Here is a 17,859-nt window from a genome sequence, read left to right on the forward strand (position 1 = left end):
ATCTTCACCATCTGAAGTATGAGTAAGTTACTTTTTCCTGTATTTCTAGTCTATAATTTATTTTCATATATGCTCTATATCTCTATTTTATATATAGTTATACTGCTTGAAAAATGGTTTAATGTACTTCCTACTTCATAATATCATTATATTACCCTTCTATTGTCCTACATATCCTACTATTCTGTTTTTTTATAAAGAATTTTCTATTATTATACGATATTAATAATAATAGAGCTGGTAATAGAGCTCTGTACAGAGCTGCCCGTGCCAACCTGAAAGGTGGTATTAAGGAAACTAAGGCGGCCTATAAGAGGGGCATAGAGTCCCACCTGTCCAGAAAAAATAAACGGGAGGTGTGGCAAGGCATACAGAACATCACGAACTACAGAGAACGTGAGGCGACAACAGGAGACCTGAGTGCGATGCTGGCAGAAGAGCTAAATTGCTTCTTTGCTCGCTTTGAAACATCACAACAACAGCACTCATCTGCTCCAGCCCCACCTCCACCCTCATCTGGCCCCCGTACCAGTCCAGCCCTGCCTCCATTCCTTTCTGGTTCCTGCACCACTCTACTTACTGTGAGGGAACACGATGTTAGACGGATGTTTCTGGCAGTGAACCCCAGGAAGGCTGCTGGCCCAGACGGTGTACCTGGTAAGGTGCTCAGATCATGTGCCCACCAGCTTGCCCACATCTTTACCAGAATTTTCAATCTCTCCCTGGCCCAAGCAGTCATCCCGGCCTGCCTAAAATCAGCCATAATCATCCCAGTGCCAAAGAAGTCGCCCACCACTAGCCTGAATGATTATCGTCCTGTGGCCCTCACTCCAGTTATCAAGAAGGGCTTTGAGAGATTGATTCTTCAGCACATGAAGGACTACCTCCCCCCAGATTTCGATCCTTTTCAACTCGCTTATCGTGCGAACAGATACACAGAGGATGCTATCGCCATAGCTGTCCACTACGTGTTGAGACATCTAGAGCAGCAACAGAGCTACGTCCGGATGCTTTTTGTGGATTACTCTTCGGCTTTTAATACAATAATTCCTGACATTCTCATCACCAAATTGGTCACCGTTGGCCTCCCCCACCTCACGTGTGCCTGGATAAAGGACTTTCTCACCAACCGGTCCCAGACAGTGAGACCCGGACCCCACCTCTCCTCCACTCGCACGTTGAGCACAGGTTCTCCACAGGGCTGTGTGTTGAGCCCCCTCCTGTACTGTCTCTACACATACAACTGTAGACCAGTCCACAACAATAATCTTATCAAGTTTGCTGACGACACCGCAGTGGTCGGACTCATCTCAAAAGGAGATGAGGCAGCCTACAGAGAGGAAGTCCTAAACTTGGCAGCCTGGTGTTCAAAGAACAATCTGACTCTAAACACCAAGAAAACCAAGGAACTCATTGTAGACTTCAGAAAACACAACACTGAGCTGGCCGCCCTTTTCATTAATGGTGAGTGTGTGGAGAGGGTCCACACCGTCCGGTTTCTTGGCATCCTTATCTCTGCAAACATCTCCTGGACGGACATCACAGCGGTTATCAAGAAGGCTCAAACGTGGCTACACTTCCTGAGGGTTCTCAGGAAGTACAATCTGGACTCCAATCTGCTGCTGATCTTCTACCGCTCGTCCGTCGAGAGCCTGCTGACATACTGTATCACGGTGTGGTAGAGTAGCTGCACCGCAGCAGACAGGAAGAGGCTTCAGAGAGTAGTAAGAGCAGCACAGAAGATCATTGGCTGCCCTCTCCCCTCCCTGATGGATATTTACACCTACCGTTGCCTCAGCAGAGGAAAAACCCATCATTAAGTACAGTTCTCACCCTGGCTTTGATCTGTTCAATCTGTTGCCCTCAGGGAGATGTTACAAGTGCATCAAAACAAGCACTAGTAGATTTAAGAATAGTTTCTTCCCGAAAGCTATTACCATTATAAACACATACATGTACTGAGTTCACAGCATATGTATATAGTGTCTCAAAACTGTGAATTTCATAGTACCTCCCCCATCCACCCCAATATCTTGTTTATCTTGTTTATTTATCTGTTTATTCTTCTTGTTTATTGAATGTACATGTGTGCACGGAACAAAAAGGAGTGGCTCTTAATTTCATTGTACATTTGTATAGTGACAATAAAAGGCATTCATTCATTCATATTACCCTTATAATATCTTAATACTCCTTTTTATTATTCTTATAAAGTTATAATGGGGTGTGTGTGTGTGTGTGTTAGCACTCCTCAGCTCTTATACTTCTTTTTGACTCTTCGACTAATAAACCATAGTGTAGTACTCTTAAAGATCTCTAAAGTGTGAATCCAATTCGTCAATAACCGCTTAATACCGCTTCTGTGTGTCTACGTGCCCATTGTCATTCCTTCTTCTCCCCTTTACTGGATCTGGATCTGGATCTTGATCTGGACACTCATTATCAGCTTGTGCATCTCACTGCTGATATCATGGTGCTACTTAACTTTCTTTGCAGCACCCCCTCTGGAAATGGAAATGCGGGGTCCCCCCCCCTCTCCGATACAGAATCTGCTCCGTGAACATGTGTATTGACGCCTCTACCCAGCCAGAACCCCCCGCCAGCTTTCAGTCTGAGGAAGATGTCACCTTCTCTGACCTGGGCCCCGACCATTCTTCCCTCTTCTCACCTGTCAGTCCGCCCCATTCTCAGTGGTCCTCTCACTTCACCTTCGCTGACTATCCCATGTCCCCAGGACGCACCCCCCCCCCCCCCCCACCGCTCTCCTCAAGATTATGCACCCACCAGTCCTGTGAATTATCAATAAAATTACATATTACTCATACTAAGTCTCCCTCATGTTTATTTCATGTCATTTTTATCCACAACATTATTATTATTATTATTATTATTATTATTATTATTATTATTATTATTATTTAAATTAAAACAGAAGGGTTTTTGTTTGAATAAATGCTTTATAATAATTGAAACCATTTTTAAGGGAAGTACAAGGGAGTGTTTGTGTGTGAGACAGAGTAGGTGTGTTTGTGTGGGTGTGTGTGTGAGAGAGTATGTGTGTGTGTGTGAGAGAGTGTGTGTGTGTGTGTGTGTGTGTGTGTGTGTGTGTATGTGTGCATGTACCTCAGTATCTCCAGTGACAGTGTGTGTGTGTGTGTGTGTGTGTGTGTGTGTATATATATCTCCAGTGTACAGTGTGTGTGTGTGTGTGTGTGTGTGTATCTCCAGTGTACAGTGTGTGTGTGTGTGTGTGTGTGTGTGTATCTCCAGTGTACAGTGTGTGTGTGTGTGTGTGTGTATCTCCAGTGTACAGTGTGTGTGTGTGTGTGTGTGTGTGTGTGTATCTCCAGTGTACAGTGTGTGTGTGTGTGTGTGTGTGTGTGTGTGTATCTCCAGTGTACAGTGTGTGTGTGTGTGTGTGTGTGTGTGTATCTCCAGTGTACAGTGTGTGTGTGTGTGTGTGTGTGTGTGTGTGTGTATCTCCAGTGTACAGTGTGTGTGTGTGTGTGTGTGTGTGTGTGTGTGTGTGTGTGTACCTCAGTATCTCCAGTGTACAGTGTGGATTCTCCAGTCCAGCAGAGAGCAGCTTCACTCCTGAATCCTGCAGGTTATTGTTACTCAGGTCCAGTTCTCTCACTCTGGAGGAGTTTGATCAGAGAACTGAGGACAGAACTCTACAGCTTTCCTCTGTCAGATCACACCAACACAGACTGGAAGAGAAATGATGAAATATCAGAACACTGATCTCAAACACACACACAGCCATAATACACTTACTCTTTACCATGTAACAGAAATGTGAGTGTGTTTCTCTCACACACACAAATCAGAGGACAGGACACCACATCAGCATTACTATTATTATTATTATTATTATTATTATTATTATTATTATTATTATTATTATTATTATTGAAATGAAATCAGAAGGGTTTTCGTTTGAATAATGGAAACCATTTTTAAGGGACGTACATGTAAAAAAGTCTGTGTGTGTGTGAGAGTCTGTGTGTGTGTGTGTGAGTGTGTGTGAGAGAGACAGAGAGAGTGTGTGTGTGTGTGAGTGAGTGTGTGTGTGTGAGAGAGTGTGTGGAGTAAATTGACGAGTAACTGGAAATCCGTCTCACACAGTGCATGCATTATTTATTTGTTTGTTTGTTTGTTTGTTTGTTTATGGTAAATATTCACACATTTTTTGTTAGAGATTAAAGTTGTAAACAGGACGCATCCCTTGATCTGCACAGAGGGATTATGATATTTTTGCTAACTGGAAATCCGTCCTCGAGGACAATCCTCTTTCATCCTGTAAACTAATCCCACACCAGATCCAATCTAAAGAGAAAGTCTGATCGGTCCAAACCAAACAAGGTCGGTGTGAAAGTGAAAAAGCACAGAAGAGTTTTAATCAAGTTCTGTTGTAAGTGTGTAGTGAGCTAGAAGACATCTATGTGTTACTGAACATCAGGTGTTTTTCTGTATCTCTGTATGTCCTGTCTAACCTGAGTTAGAAGAACCGTGTGTTTTGTCTAAAGCAGCTTTATTCTGGCAATAAATGAGCAATTAGACATTCACCAGAACTGTGTTTCCAATCAAGGCCCTTTAAGCTTCAATACCAGTGTCACAATAACAGATCAGACTTCCAGAATGAAGTGTACCAGGCTGGGACTAAAGTCAGAAAGTCATTAAGGAATAAGGGTGAATTTTGGGACAAGGTAAAAATCCTGTCCTGATGAAACCTTTCAGAAAATTCAACGCAAGGCGCATGCGCTGCAAAAAATGACCTTGTCCCAATAAAACCATAAGAAAATCCAACTAACAACGCATGCACCACAAATGTAATGTATCATATAGATATGAATAATTCATTACGGCGATGGAGATTGGTTTGTTTTCAGAAAGAAGAGGTTAATGCCCCGACTAGGGATAATTTAACTGCTTCAGAAAAGTATATAAAGACGTGTGTGTGTGTGTGTGTGTGTTTAATTCAGACTTTCTGCAGACTGTCTCACTTTGTTGTTTCAATAAAGTTTGATGACCTTTGGCATCTACAAACCCTCTGTCTCTGAAGTCTTTAACTTAGGTTGGAAAGATTGTTTTCCACGACACTCTCACATGTGTCCCTCAGTGCAGATTGGGCGGTGTGATACGCTGATACACATCATAGGACCAGAAAATAGAATAATCAATCATGTCTATGGATAGATATTTTCCTAGATCCTCTATATCACCAATGTCACATGTTGTATTCATATTGTTCCCATGGTGACAGTGTTCTGTTTTTCTTCTTCTCGTTTGTGAAGTTCTGTTCAATGTAACTTTCAAATGAAAGGAGAAAAGAAAAAGTGCCTTTCACTGGTGATTAGATCACAAATTGATCAAAAAGCAGTGATGAATACATGCAGTTATTCTGTAGAGATCATTTCTTCATCAGTTTTAGAGAAAAGGTAATAAATGGTGATAGAAGGTTTTGTCCACATGGCCCCGCCCTCAGTGCAGACGTAACGTGTTGGTGTAAAGAGTGAAACTCTTCTTTAACAGTACCAGAGGTTTGTTTAAAGATGATTAAAGTAATTATTAACCAGCATTAATCCAAACAGTGCAGTTCAGTGTTACATTAAAATCATAAACCATGCAGTAATACATTTATAAATAAAAATACTCACACAGCTCTTCTGGAGGCTTTGACCACTGGCAGCAGCTTCAGAAGACATTCCTCTGATCGGTCATATTTACTCAAATTAAACTCATCCAGCTCCTGATCTGAGTTCAGTAACACAAACACCAGAGCTGACCACTGAGCAGGAGAGAGTATGGTTCCCCTGAGACGACTGTAACCTCCTCTGTTCAGGTAAGTCTGTACTTCCTGCACTAGAGAATGATCATTCAGTTCATTCAGACAGTGGAACAGATTGATGGATTTCTCTGGAGATGGATTCTCCCTGATCTTCTCCTTGATGTACTCGACTGTTTCCTGTTTGCTGTGAGAGCTGCTTCCTGTCTGTGGCATTAACCCTCGTAAGAGAGTCTGATTGGACTCCAGTGAGAGACCCAGAAGGAAACGGAGGAACAGGTCCAGGTGTCCGTTCTCACTCTGTAAGGCCTTGTCCACTGCACTCTTGAGGAGATCAGACATGTTTGACTTGTTGAGAAGATCAGACAGATTAATGGTTGGTTGTTCTGTTACATTTCTGCTGATGAAGGAGAGAAATGTGTATAAAGCAGCCAGAAACTCCTGAACACTCAGATGTACAAAGCTGAACACCTTCCCCAGGTGAAGCCCAAACTCCTCTCTGAAGATTTGGATACACACTCCTGAGTACACTGACACTTCTCTCACATCAATGCCACACTCTCTCAGGTCTTCCTCATAGAAGATCAGTTTTCCTTTCTCCAGCTGTTGGAAAGCCAGTTTTCCCAGTGCCAGGATACTCTCTCTGGTCTCTTTGGTCCTTGTGTTTGATCTGAAAGATCAGGAAGTGTGTGAACATTTGAGTCAGAGTCTTGGGGATCTCTCCACTCTCTGCTTCACCCAACATTCTCTCTAGAACAGTGGCTGAGATCCAGCAGAAGACTGGGATGTGGCACATGATGTAGAGGCTTCTTGAAGACGTCATGTGTAAGATGATTTTATCAGCCAGGCTCTGATCACTGATCCTCTTCCTGAAGTACTCCTCTTTCTGAGGATCACTGAACCCTCGTACCTCTGTTACCTTTTCTGCACACTCAGGAGGGATCTGATTGGCTGCTCCTGGTCGAGAGGTTATCCAGAGGAGAGCAGAGAAAAGCAGATTCCCCTTGATGAGGTTCGTCAGCAGCACATCCACTGAGGTTGACACTGTCACATCACACAGTCTCTCATTCTTCTGGAAATTTAGAGGAAGTCGACACTCATCCAGACCATCAAAGATCAACAGCACTTTGTAGGAGTCTATTAATTCTAGTTTTCTCATTTCAGGGAAAAAGTGATGAAGAAGATCCATCAGACTGAGATGTTTCTGCTTCATCAGATTCAGCTCTCTAAAGGGAAGTGGAAACATGAAGGTGACGTCCTGATTTGCTTTTCCTTCAGCCCAGTCCAGAATGAACTTCTGCACCGAGACTGTTTTTCCAATTCCAGCAACCCCTTTCGTCAGCACACTTCTGATGGACTTGTCTTTAAAGAGATCATTACATTTGATGGGTGTCTCCTGTGCTGCTGGTCTCCTGGACGCTGTCTCAATCTGTCTCACCTCATGTTCATTATTGACGTCTCCACTCCAACCCTCTGTGATGTAGAGCTCTGTATAGATCTCATTCAGAAGTGCTGAGCTTCCATGCTGTGAGATTCCTTCATTAATTCTTTTAAACTTCTCTCTCAGGCTGGATTTCAGCTTTGTCTGATACACAGAGGCCACAGACTCTAATAAACAAAGTAATAAGATGTTTTAATGTAAAATCACTGAACACAGGATTAAATGTAAAATTGAAATGCTGCTGTTCATTCCTGATTCATGTAGTAAATATTCCTGAAGGAACAGGACCATTGTACAGAGTCACCACAAGCTGGACCACGAACAGAACAGAAAAGCAGCAGATGTACATGATACTAAACTCAAACTTCAAACTAAAAGTGTTCCTATCTAAAACTATTTCCTTTCTCTAAAGTGGACCTGATGGAATAAAGCCATGACTCAGAGCTCTTACTGTTGTGCAGTGTGTTAGCGAGATCTGTGTGGTTCATGTTCTTCAGGATGTGCAGTGTGATCTTCAGCGCTACCTCTCTGACACTGTGCAGATCCTCCTCATCCTCCACCTCCCTCTCAGTGCATGCTGGGTAATCTGGACTCAGGAGCTTCCTAAATGTCTTCAGCTCATTCTTTATCAGAGTGATGACTTTGTGTTCCAGCTCCTGCTTAGAAACACACAGGAACACATCTAAATATTATAATGTTACACACTTAGAGATGCTTTTATTTTGTGAAAAGAATAAAAGTCTCTTTCTATTACCACAGTTACAGCTGAAATTCTGTCCAATTACCCATAATGCTGCTGCACATTATTAAATCTGTAAATTGTCATGATCTTAAATAAAAAAAAAAAACCTGCAACCTGCTCACACACAAGTTACACACATTAAAAAGACACACACCTTGAATATGGAGTCCAACTGATTTCTGCTGAGGTTTGATTTCTTCTGTTGTGGTCTGTGAAGAAATAAAACACATGATGTAATATAGACTATATGTATTCATAGCTGCACAACACACACTAATAAATACAGAGACAGATATATAACACTATCCTCTTAACACAATACACTGATTTCAGGATTTCTCACTGACACTAACATGTTTATGAATAAAATAGTCATCTAGTCATTAATGTCCCAGGTGTAAATGTTGCTGTGTAGCACCACAGACCCTCCAGCTCAGGGACTGCAGGCTGAACTGAACTCTTAAAGCAGTTTTCCTCACCGCCAGTCCGAGAGCTGCAGCACTGCACAGTTTAGTGTTTTACTGCTTCAGAATGAGACCAGTGAGTTTGATCAGGTGGAACATTGCTGTAAAACACCTCACTGTACTGACCTCACATCAGGAGAACTGGCTCCGTCTCTGAAGGTAAGTGGTTGCTCCATTGATCAGTCACTCTTCATGGACACACAGCTGGGTTCTGGTGAGTCTGATCTCTTTCCCTCCTTCATTCTAGAATTAAACAGAAATATCAGCAATAATTAATACTCTGCTGTCTCACTGTTACACAATGTGTTCATCATTAAACACCAATAATTCCATCTTTTTAATTCAGCTCCAGTCTGCACACTTATTCAAACAGGAGACACGCCTCATACCTCAGGAATTACACTGATGTCAGGAGTCCCAATCACAGATAACTGACTCAGCTGGGTCTTAAAGCCTGTAGAATTCACCGACTCAAAGCTACGCTGCTCTTCTCCACATTGCACAGTCCTTTTTACTCTTCTCTCAGTGAATGATTTCTCTAAACTGTTCTTAGATCAGATCAGTGATATATTCACTGCTATTAAACACCTTAAAGCAAACTTTAGTTCCTCTGTTAACTAGTGAGTGTTTAGAGATACAGATCTGTTCCATGAGACGGTGTGTATTTATTGCTGGTGAATGGAAAAGTTACTCACCTCTCGTCTCTCTTTAAGTCCTGTTCTCCAGACACACTCATGTTGGAGGTCATGTCTCCTTCTCCAGATTACAGCAGGACACACGTTTACTTCACTGCAACATCGGCGTGTTAAATCAAACCCTGTATCAGCACAGAGTTCACTTACAGGAAATAGTCTCTGTATCAAGTCATAAAACAACCTGTGTACATTCAGACTTCAGTACAAACGCACAAAACTCTTCTGCATCTAGTGTACATTCAGTGTGTTTATATATTATAGCTTTAGATGTAGATACTCACTGTGTTTTTACTTTTGAAATGGTGTATTTTCCTCTCCACACTAAATGGAGACTGACTTTCACTTTCACTTTCACTGTCTACCTGTTTATTCTGCGGAGGGGGCAGTGAGGTAGGGTAATAAATACACACACACACACACACACACACACACACACACACACACACACACACACACACACACACAGAGAAAGAGAGATATGGTTTGTTATCATACAGCTTTCTGATCCATCGAGCAAAGGCCTGTAAATACTGAAAGTATAAGCCTGAAAACGCTGCAAATACAGAGAACAGAATTAAAAGTCTGGTAAAATCTACATCACACACATTATCATTTCACTACCTTCATTTATTATCTCGTGGCTTCATTCAGCACGAACAACTGTCAGAGCTCTATACAAATATATAAACTAAAATAAAATAACAGGAAGTAGAAACACTCAGCAGATCATTAGATAAAGAAGCAGAACTCATACACTGAGTAAGTTTACTTAAATATTTGCAGAAATGTATTTTTTCTGGTTTTCCCCTTAATGAGAGCGAGTATCCTGATATTAGTGAGGATTGGTATGTAAGTAGTTTTTGTGTGAATAATGAATGTTACTCAGAATAAAAGTGATGATGGAGAGTAAGTTAAACACATTGGTCAGACGAGTAACTAAGCCAGTGTTTCCCAATCGAGGTTCTGTCTGATGAGAGCAGGGGTGCGTGTAAAAATCCTTCAAACATTTTCTAAAACGATCAAATGTGTAGAAAACATTTAATATAGATGAGAAATATCTGATGTCTGAAATAATAACACAGACACAGAAATAATAAGACAGATACACACTCATAACAATAATAATAATAAATTATATAATAATAATAATAATCATATAAAACCCAATAAACCGTGACATTATCACTTGTCTCATTACAACAACACACAGCTATAAATATGAGAACATGTATAAAACTGAACTAAACAACCTCAATTTATTTTATTCATTCTATTAGATTTTTATTAAACATGGACCTCCACTTTCATTAAATAGACTTATTATTTATTGTAGGCTCATTTTGTAAATGTTAACAATTACTGTAGACATCAAAAAGTCGAGCTTCCTGCAGATGTCATTTCTCACATTTACAAAACCAGGTGATTATTATATTCTCCCATCAGTGTAAATATCTCTTTATGTATAGAGAGAAAAGAAAGATATTACAGAATGATCACTCTGGATGTTCACTATCAGTGTAAATGTCTCTTTATGTATAGAGAGAAAAGAAAGATATTACAGAATGATCACTCTGTATGTTCACCATCAGTGTAAATGTCTCTTTATGTACATAGAGAAAAGAAAGATATTACAGAATGATCACTCTGGATGTTCACCATCAGTGTAAAGGTCTCTGCGTATAAAGACAGCAGAATGAGGTGTAATCACTGTGTCTGATGGTGTAGTGTAGTGACTGTGTTTATTTGTGAAGATACTGATGAATGAAAACATGGTGCACCCCAAAAAACTTTCAGTTTTGGCTTTATTATCTCAGCAGTATGTACAAAGCAAATCCAAATCACTATTTTAAAAACCTTTCCATGAATTTTGTGCCATCTGGCTCTCTCTATGGTACTTTCCGGCAAGAGTCGCCTCCAAGTCATTCATTTCCGGATCCGGCGCCATGCAGACCGCCATGAGAAATGAAGCCTCACGCACTCAACACGCTCGACCGCACACTCCGCAATGACATCATTTTTGCCGGACATGTCGAGTATAAACCAGGCTTAACGCTGTCTAGCATCAGTGTTTGTGTAGGCTGCACAAATTTTTTGAAAATATTCAAAGGGTGCCGTGACTGAAAAAAGGTAGGGAAACGCTGCTCTAAAAAAATCATAGAAACATGCACTTCCTAAACTGGGCCACATGATGGCAGTCACGATCCATCCAGAGCAATGGATGAAATCTCCATGCTTCCATCCATCTATTCTCTGTACCGCTTATTCTACACAGGTCACGGGGAGCCTGGAGCCTATCCCAGGGGATTCAGGCATGAGGCAGGGGACACCCTGGACATGGTGCCAACCCATTGCAGGGCACAATCTCACACTTTGGACAATATAGAGATGCCAACCAGCCCACAACACATGCCTTTTGACTGGGGAGAAAACCGGAGTACGCGGAGGAAACAAAGCATGCGGAGAACATGGAGGCGAGAATCAAACCAACAGCCCCGTAGGTGTGAGGTGAACGTGCTGAGCACTTTCCACTGTGCCCCCTGAATGAAATATGAGTTTCATCAATAATTATCCTAAAGGGGAAAAAGGAGAGAGATATTAATATTAATATGGCTAAATACTAAAAACATATAAACACCATTATTAAAAGATAAATTACAGAATACCGCTTCTGGGAAATTGCCGTTCCCGAGTTTGGCCACAGGAGGGCAGTCATGCTCCATCCAGCACAACACACAACGCCGCCTAAAACAGAGGTAGGTTTTGGGTATTTTACACAAACAGAGCTCATCAGCATTATTACTGTTTATTGTATTATTTTGACATAAAAATAATACATTGTGGGCAGTGGTGGCTCAACGGTTAATGCTCTGTATAAGCCCCAGTGCTGCCACTGTTGAGGCCTTGAGCAAGGCCCTTAACCCTCTCTGCTCCAGGGTCACCGAATCACAGCTGACCCTGTACTCTGACCCCAACTTCCTAACAAGCTGGGAAGAGAATTTTACTGTGCTGTAATGTATAATTGACAAATAAAGGTTTCCACTTCTATCTTCTGACCATTATAATTATTAATTAACCATTTATTATGGTGTTGTTGTTTTTTTTTATGCACCCATGGTGGAAACATTTCCTCTTTGGGGAAATTTATATCTATATTCTGCTTAATTGATAGAAACCCAAAAAGTACAAATTCCAGTCACGCTAGTATTGCTTTGTTGGTCATTTGATGCAGATTCACATAATTTATTCCGGGGCACCACCAAAAATGATGCTACTGAACTTCTACAGACTTGAGGAAGTATGTGATTGCAGCTGAAGAAAAAATAGGAAGCATTTGCCAAATTTGATACTGAACGAACTCTGGAATTTCTTACTTTTGTTGCTTCAGGACAAGACTCAAGAGGACAAGTGCTGGCTCAAATTTAGCCTATTACCCAAAAACACTTAAAATTCAACTTAGAAGCCAATACTCACATCTACCTCTGAGCCCAGTTGGAGATAGAAAAAAAACACCAGCCGTGAGTGAGAAGAAGCAAGGGTCCAGCTTTATTGGTTCCGTTCCACTACACGAGATCCACACCGATGAGAATTCTCAGAAGTGATCTGATACCCTGAGCTTAAGCTCCAGTATTTATACTGTACTTACACAGTAAATAACCCATATGTTTCAAGAAGACTATGATATCACTACCAATAGGGTTAAAAAAGAGCTCATCTACATTACTCTTATGTTCCAGAAAAGGGCCATTCCACTTACACATAGAATCAAAACCAGGGGTTTTCAAATTACACATAAAATCAAAACCAAGGGATTTCCAATAACCCAGAAAATCAAAACCAAGGGATTTCTAATAACCCAGAGAATCAAAACCAAGGGATTTGAATAACCCATAAAATCAAAAGTGGAGAGACAAAACAATCTAGAGTGACCTCGGTCTTACTATTATCTCACGGGGGGGCAGCTTGACTCAGCCACCTTTATAAATGGCTCCTCATGGTTCTCTCTTAAAATTAAGGCCTTCCTTGCGAGCCTGCATTTCTAGTTTATAATTTATTTTCATATTTGCTCTATATCTCTATTTTATATATAGATATACTGCTTGAAAAACGGTTTACTGTATTTCCTACTTCATAATATCATCATATCATTATATTACTCTTCTACTGTCCTACTTATCCTATTATTCTGTTTTTTATAAAGAGTATATATATTATTATTATAAGATAGTACCCTTATAATATCTTAATATTCCTTTTTATTATTCTTATAAAGTTATAGTAGTATGTGAGAGAGAGAGAGAGTAGAGAAACCTAACCCTAACCCTAACCCAAACCCTAACCCAAACCCTAACCCTAAAAATAAGTGGATGTCGAAGATCTCAAAGAAGAATAACTTTATTACAGCGTGGCAGTGACAAAGTACATGAAGCACTTTGAGAGTCAAAGTGAACGCTGAATAATATCAACACAGACATTTATACTGTTTCAAACCAGGTTTTCTGTATGTAATGTAAATTAAGGATAGCATTTGATTCGAGCACTTTCTCTTCTCACAGTACGGATGTTACAGGTGTGACCCCAAATGGTGAGGTGAAAGGATTATCGAGACAAATGTCTTTCTGAATGCTAATTACGGCCACATAGCCCTTTTGTCCAGGGATGGTTCTTGATGTCCCACTGCTGCTCTCGTGCTATAACTGTGTGAATGTCACTTTAGGTGATATTATACACATATTTCTGAGACCCAGATAAATTGTCCCTTTGATTTCTTCTGATTGTGGATACGATACAAAATATCATGCTGCAGTCTTACAGGTGGAATCAACACTGGAGTGTCACCACATCTGTACACTAACATGTTGTCCTGTGCATCATGTACATGTACATGTCTACAATAGTTTGTCCGTTGCTCTTCGGTCCGATTGCTTCTGTCACTGAAGGGTCACTCTGAGTGCTTTTCAGGCCTACCGGTTCTCTAATGTTGTTAGCTGCAATTGATTTTAGCCCTGTGACACCTGAAAATGTTATTCCTTCCACAGCAGCTTTCTTTGCTAGCTCATCAATTATTAAATTACAATCAGCATGTTTGGTCTGAGGACAGGCCCAATTAGGGTTAATGATGGAGAAAGGCAAGGTCTATTAAGAGACAGATGTATAGACGATGACGATTGTTTACATAAAATAAAATCGGAACTAAGGCAATTAAATGACGAATGGTTTTTAAAAGTGCAATTATAGGTGGATATTGACACAAACTATACAGGAAACCACAAAAAGTTATAAAAGAGCTAAAGAGCAGGAGAGCTGATAGAACTAGATTAGAGACAATTTGGGCAATATTGTTAATAACAAGAAAGATAAGAGATATCATAAGAAAAAGATGTCAAGCAGACTCAAGTAAAATAAACAAACAGATTTTTTTAACGACGTGCTCACCATTAAGAAATATAGACACACAACATTTAGAAAACCCCATTAAGGAAGAGGATGTATTAGAAGAAATTCTGCAGTTAAACGAGGGGAAAAGCCCGGGACCTGACACACTCCCAGCTGAATTTTATAAAGTGTGTAAGATCTCTTAAGTGATTTATATAATGAAGGACTACAGGAGGGAACTTTAAATGAATTGTTTTACCGTTGTGTAATTTCATTAATATATAAAAAAGGAGACCCGACCGAACTTGATGACTGGAGATCAATAGGGTGAAGACAGCTAAAATGGGCCACTTTTTGATAAATGGTTTGTAATACCATCAAACAAGCTATACATAATATGATATTCTTGTAAATTAGCACGGGTCTCTCTCTCTCTCTCTATATATATATATATTAAAATGTGAAAAAGTATCATTGTTTTAAAATTATGAGGGTTAGAGTATCTGCATGTATCCTCTTGAGCCACAACACAATGTTCAGGCAAATTGGGCCAGCTGTTCAGTTAAATGGGCCAATATAAAAAGATAACAACACATTTTAACAGTAAATTGACACTACTGTGTTCAGTGTGCCATAGCAACAACACTGGAAATATATTTCATTTAATAGAAAGCACATCTTCTCCACAGCTCTCGTGGTACAATGAGTTGCACTGACAGCAGCACACCCTAAATGTTCCTGCTGCATTGAATGCTGAAGGACTGTCGTGGTCTCTTGTTTCAGCAGTAACCTATACACAGGGTTTACCCACCTCCCCAACCACACCGGTAGAGCAAAACTGATCTAGCTGGTTAAGGTAAAATGGGCCACTATCTAAAATGTCTTATTTTACAAAAATCAAAGTTTCTTTTTAAATTTAAACATTGTATTTGACAGAGTCTTTCAAAACATTGTTCATAGAGCTTTTGCTTCATTGGTAACTTATAATTGCTTTATCACCCTTATTAATAATGAATGATATTTACTATGCTATGATCACTTACCATACAATTTCTCTGACATGCTTCATATAACACTCTGCCCCGCCCACTTTAAGAACCTTAGACCAATCAAAACTATTGTCAACTAGTGTTGTTGAAACAATGTAAGATCCGTTATTGTGATTGGCTGTAAAAACTTAAAAGGTTATGAGGCTCCAACCTTATCAGGCCCATTTTACATGATGGCCCATTTTAGCTGACATCACCCTAAGTTTAATGAATTTTGACTATAAAATCATCACTAAAATAATCGTAAATCGGATGAATGACACGCCAAATAAAATAATAGAGATCGAGCAGACGTGTGCGATTAAAGGCAGATACATGTGGGATAATTTGGGAGCAGCAAGAGAACTTATTATAAACGCACCGGATAAAAATTTCTTTATTGTGGGCTTGGCCAAAAAAAACATTCGATCTAATATCGCGAGAATATTTATGGTGTGTGATGGACCATTACGGCTTTCCGGAGAAGTTTATTAACATGATTAAAACACTGTATAAAAAATCTAAGATCAACGTTAACGGATGTTTGACTGATGTTTTGAAATTGACTGAGGGGTAAAACAGGGCTGTCCTTTAAGCACAGCACTTTATATTATCACAATCAGTTCTTTATTACACAAGATTAAAAACGAGCCGAGAATACAAGGAGTCACAACATCAACCGGGAAAGTAATTAAAATTACTGCTTATGCAGATGACATTACAGTTTTAATGAAAAGAAAACAGAATTAGACACAATGAATAAACTTTGTTTGGATAGACTGGGTTCATTTATGCAGCAAAAGTATTTATAAAAAAAGAACTGAATATCAATACGGAGGTATGGTAGAATATTAACACCTCACAATAACTGAAAGTGAGCAGTGTATTAAAATATTAATACAAAAGATATCACAGAACATGTTGGTGATGTTGTATGGTTAATAAGTGTTAATAGATTAGCGGTTCGGTGTATAGTTAAATGGAGCTGTTTTGTTACCATGACAGAATTTCCTGTTAATAACGGTAATGAGGAGGAAACCACTGACCACCTTTTAATACACTGCTCATGCTCAGCGGAAATATGGCAAAAACTGAAAAACATTGGACTGGATATAAATATATGTGAGAAAACCATGAGGTATGAAATTTTTCATCCAAAAAAAAAAGTAAAATACATTTACTGGTTTGTTATATGCACCGTCAATTATAAACTCTGGAAAACAAGGTGTAATATGATTATTAATCAGTGCCACATCCCTGCTGAGAGGATCTTTAAACAGATTGTGAGTGAATTACAAAGACAAAAGAAAAACGGCAGAATAACAAAAAATAAACACCCATGGACTTTATTGTGTTTTTGAAGAGATGTGAGGTGTAAATATGTGGTAAATTGGTGTAAATGTAAATATGGCATAAATTGATGTGACCACAAGTGTAAATATGTGGTAAATTAATACATGTGTGCGATTTAACTGTATCGAACTACTGTGACATACAAATGTCAATAAGTCTATGTAATGATTTGTGAAATCTCTCAATAAAGCTTTATTTGAAAACGGAAGGCCTGTTAATACTCTGTTCTAACAGAATCCACAGTACACTGTACATAAGGCTTTGCAGCATCTGGATAATTGTACTGTCTGAGAGAGGGTGGGTCACCTCCGTGAACCTTCACTTCCATCACACTAGTATCAACACAGCCACAATCCTGCTTTGGATTAACAAAAACACCTCTGATCTGATCCAATCGTTCTGATCATTCAGAATCTTCCAGCGATAACAAGGTATGTAAGTCATAATCCTCGGCCTTTTTGATCACATGTACATCAAAAATCTCCACAAGCTTATTTTTACTCTGAGGATTACGCCAAATGCAATTGTTGCCATAGTCAATGATATAGCCACGCTTAATCATAATGTCTGAACCTAATATATCGTGACCATCACCACTTCTACTGCACCAGGCTTTGTCTTTGAAATCATCTTTGGCAGTTTGCAACGGCATATTTTCTGTCTAGGATGCAAGAGAAATTGTTCCGTCAAACCTTTCTAAAGTTATTGTGTCTTTACCATTGTGTAGGGGATTGTCAGAATGAAGAATTGTTAATGAAGCACCAGAATCAACTAACCAATCATCGCTTCGGCCTCCAACAGCGACATTTACGATTGGCCTACTGTGATTATCTTGTGACATTGTGCTACATGTGAAATGGAGGCCTGTAATCCCTATGCTGAAGAAGACATGGCTTTAAAGCTCTGCTTCTCCATGTGAGCACACAGTACCTCATTCTCCTTGCTCAGTCTGTTAACCGCAGCCTGTAACTGGTT

The 17,859-nt window shown here is 39.8% G+C and overlaps 2 protein-coding genes across 8 annotated transcripts in view; one reads left to right on the plus strand and one right to left on the minus strand.

Annotated features, from left to right (window-relative positions):
* The window catches only part of LOC128634179 (NLR family CARD domain-containing protein 3-like), a 48,629-nt gene extending 39,134 nt beyond the window's left edge, over window positions 1-9,495 (minus strand). The window contains exons 1-7 of one of the 4 annotated variants that reach the window (XM_053684426.1): window positions 9,412-9,495; window positions 9,131-9,252; window positions 8,562-8,678; window positions 8,126-8,180; window positions 7,681-7,888; window positions 5,661-7,396; window positions 3,537-3,710 (exon numbers count right to left, since the gene is read on the minus strand). In XM_053684426.1, coding sequence (XP_053540401.1) covers window positions 6,363-7,396; window positions 7,681-7,888; window positions 8,126-8,180; window positions 8,562-8,611 — 1,347 coding nt within the window. In that variant the 5' untranslated portion in view covers window positions 8,612-8,678; window positions 9,131-9,252; window positions 9,412-9,495 and the 3' untranslated portion in view covers window positions 3,537-3,710; window positions 5,661-6,362. Of the gene's footprint in view, window positions 1-3,536; window positions 3,711-5,660; window positions 7,397-7,680; window positions 7,889-8,125; window positions 8,181-8,561; window positions 8,679-9,130; window positions 9,253-9,411 lie in introns of those variants that run through there. The other 3 variants (XM_053684427.1, XM_053684429.1, XM_053684428.1) reach the window with 3 other exon arrangements.
* Window positions 1-17,859, plus strand: part of LOC108261189 (NACHT, LRR and PYD domains-containing protein 3) — a 264,701-nt gene that overhangs the window by 156,185 nt on the left and 90,657 nt on the right. The window lies entirely within an intron of this gene.

The sequence above is a fragment of the Ictalurus punctatus genome, chromosome 12 (genome assembly GCF_001660625.3).
Source record: "Ictalurus punctatus breed USDA103 chromosome 12, Coco_2.0, whole genome shotgun sequence".
NCBI lineage: Eukaryota > Metazoa > Chordata > Actinopteri > Siluriformes > Ictaluridae > Ictalurus > Ictalurus punctatus.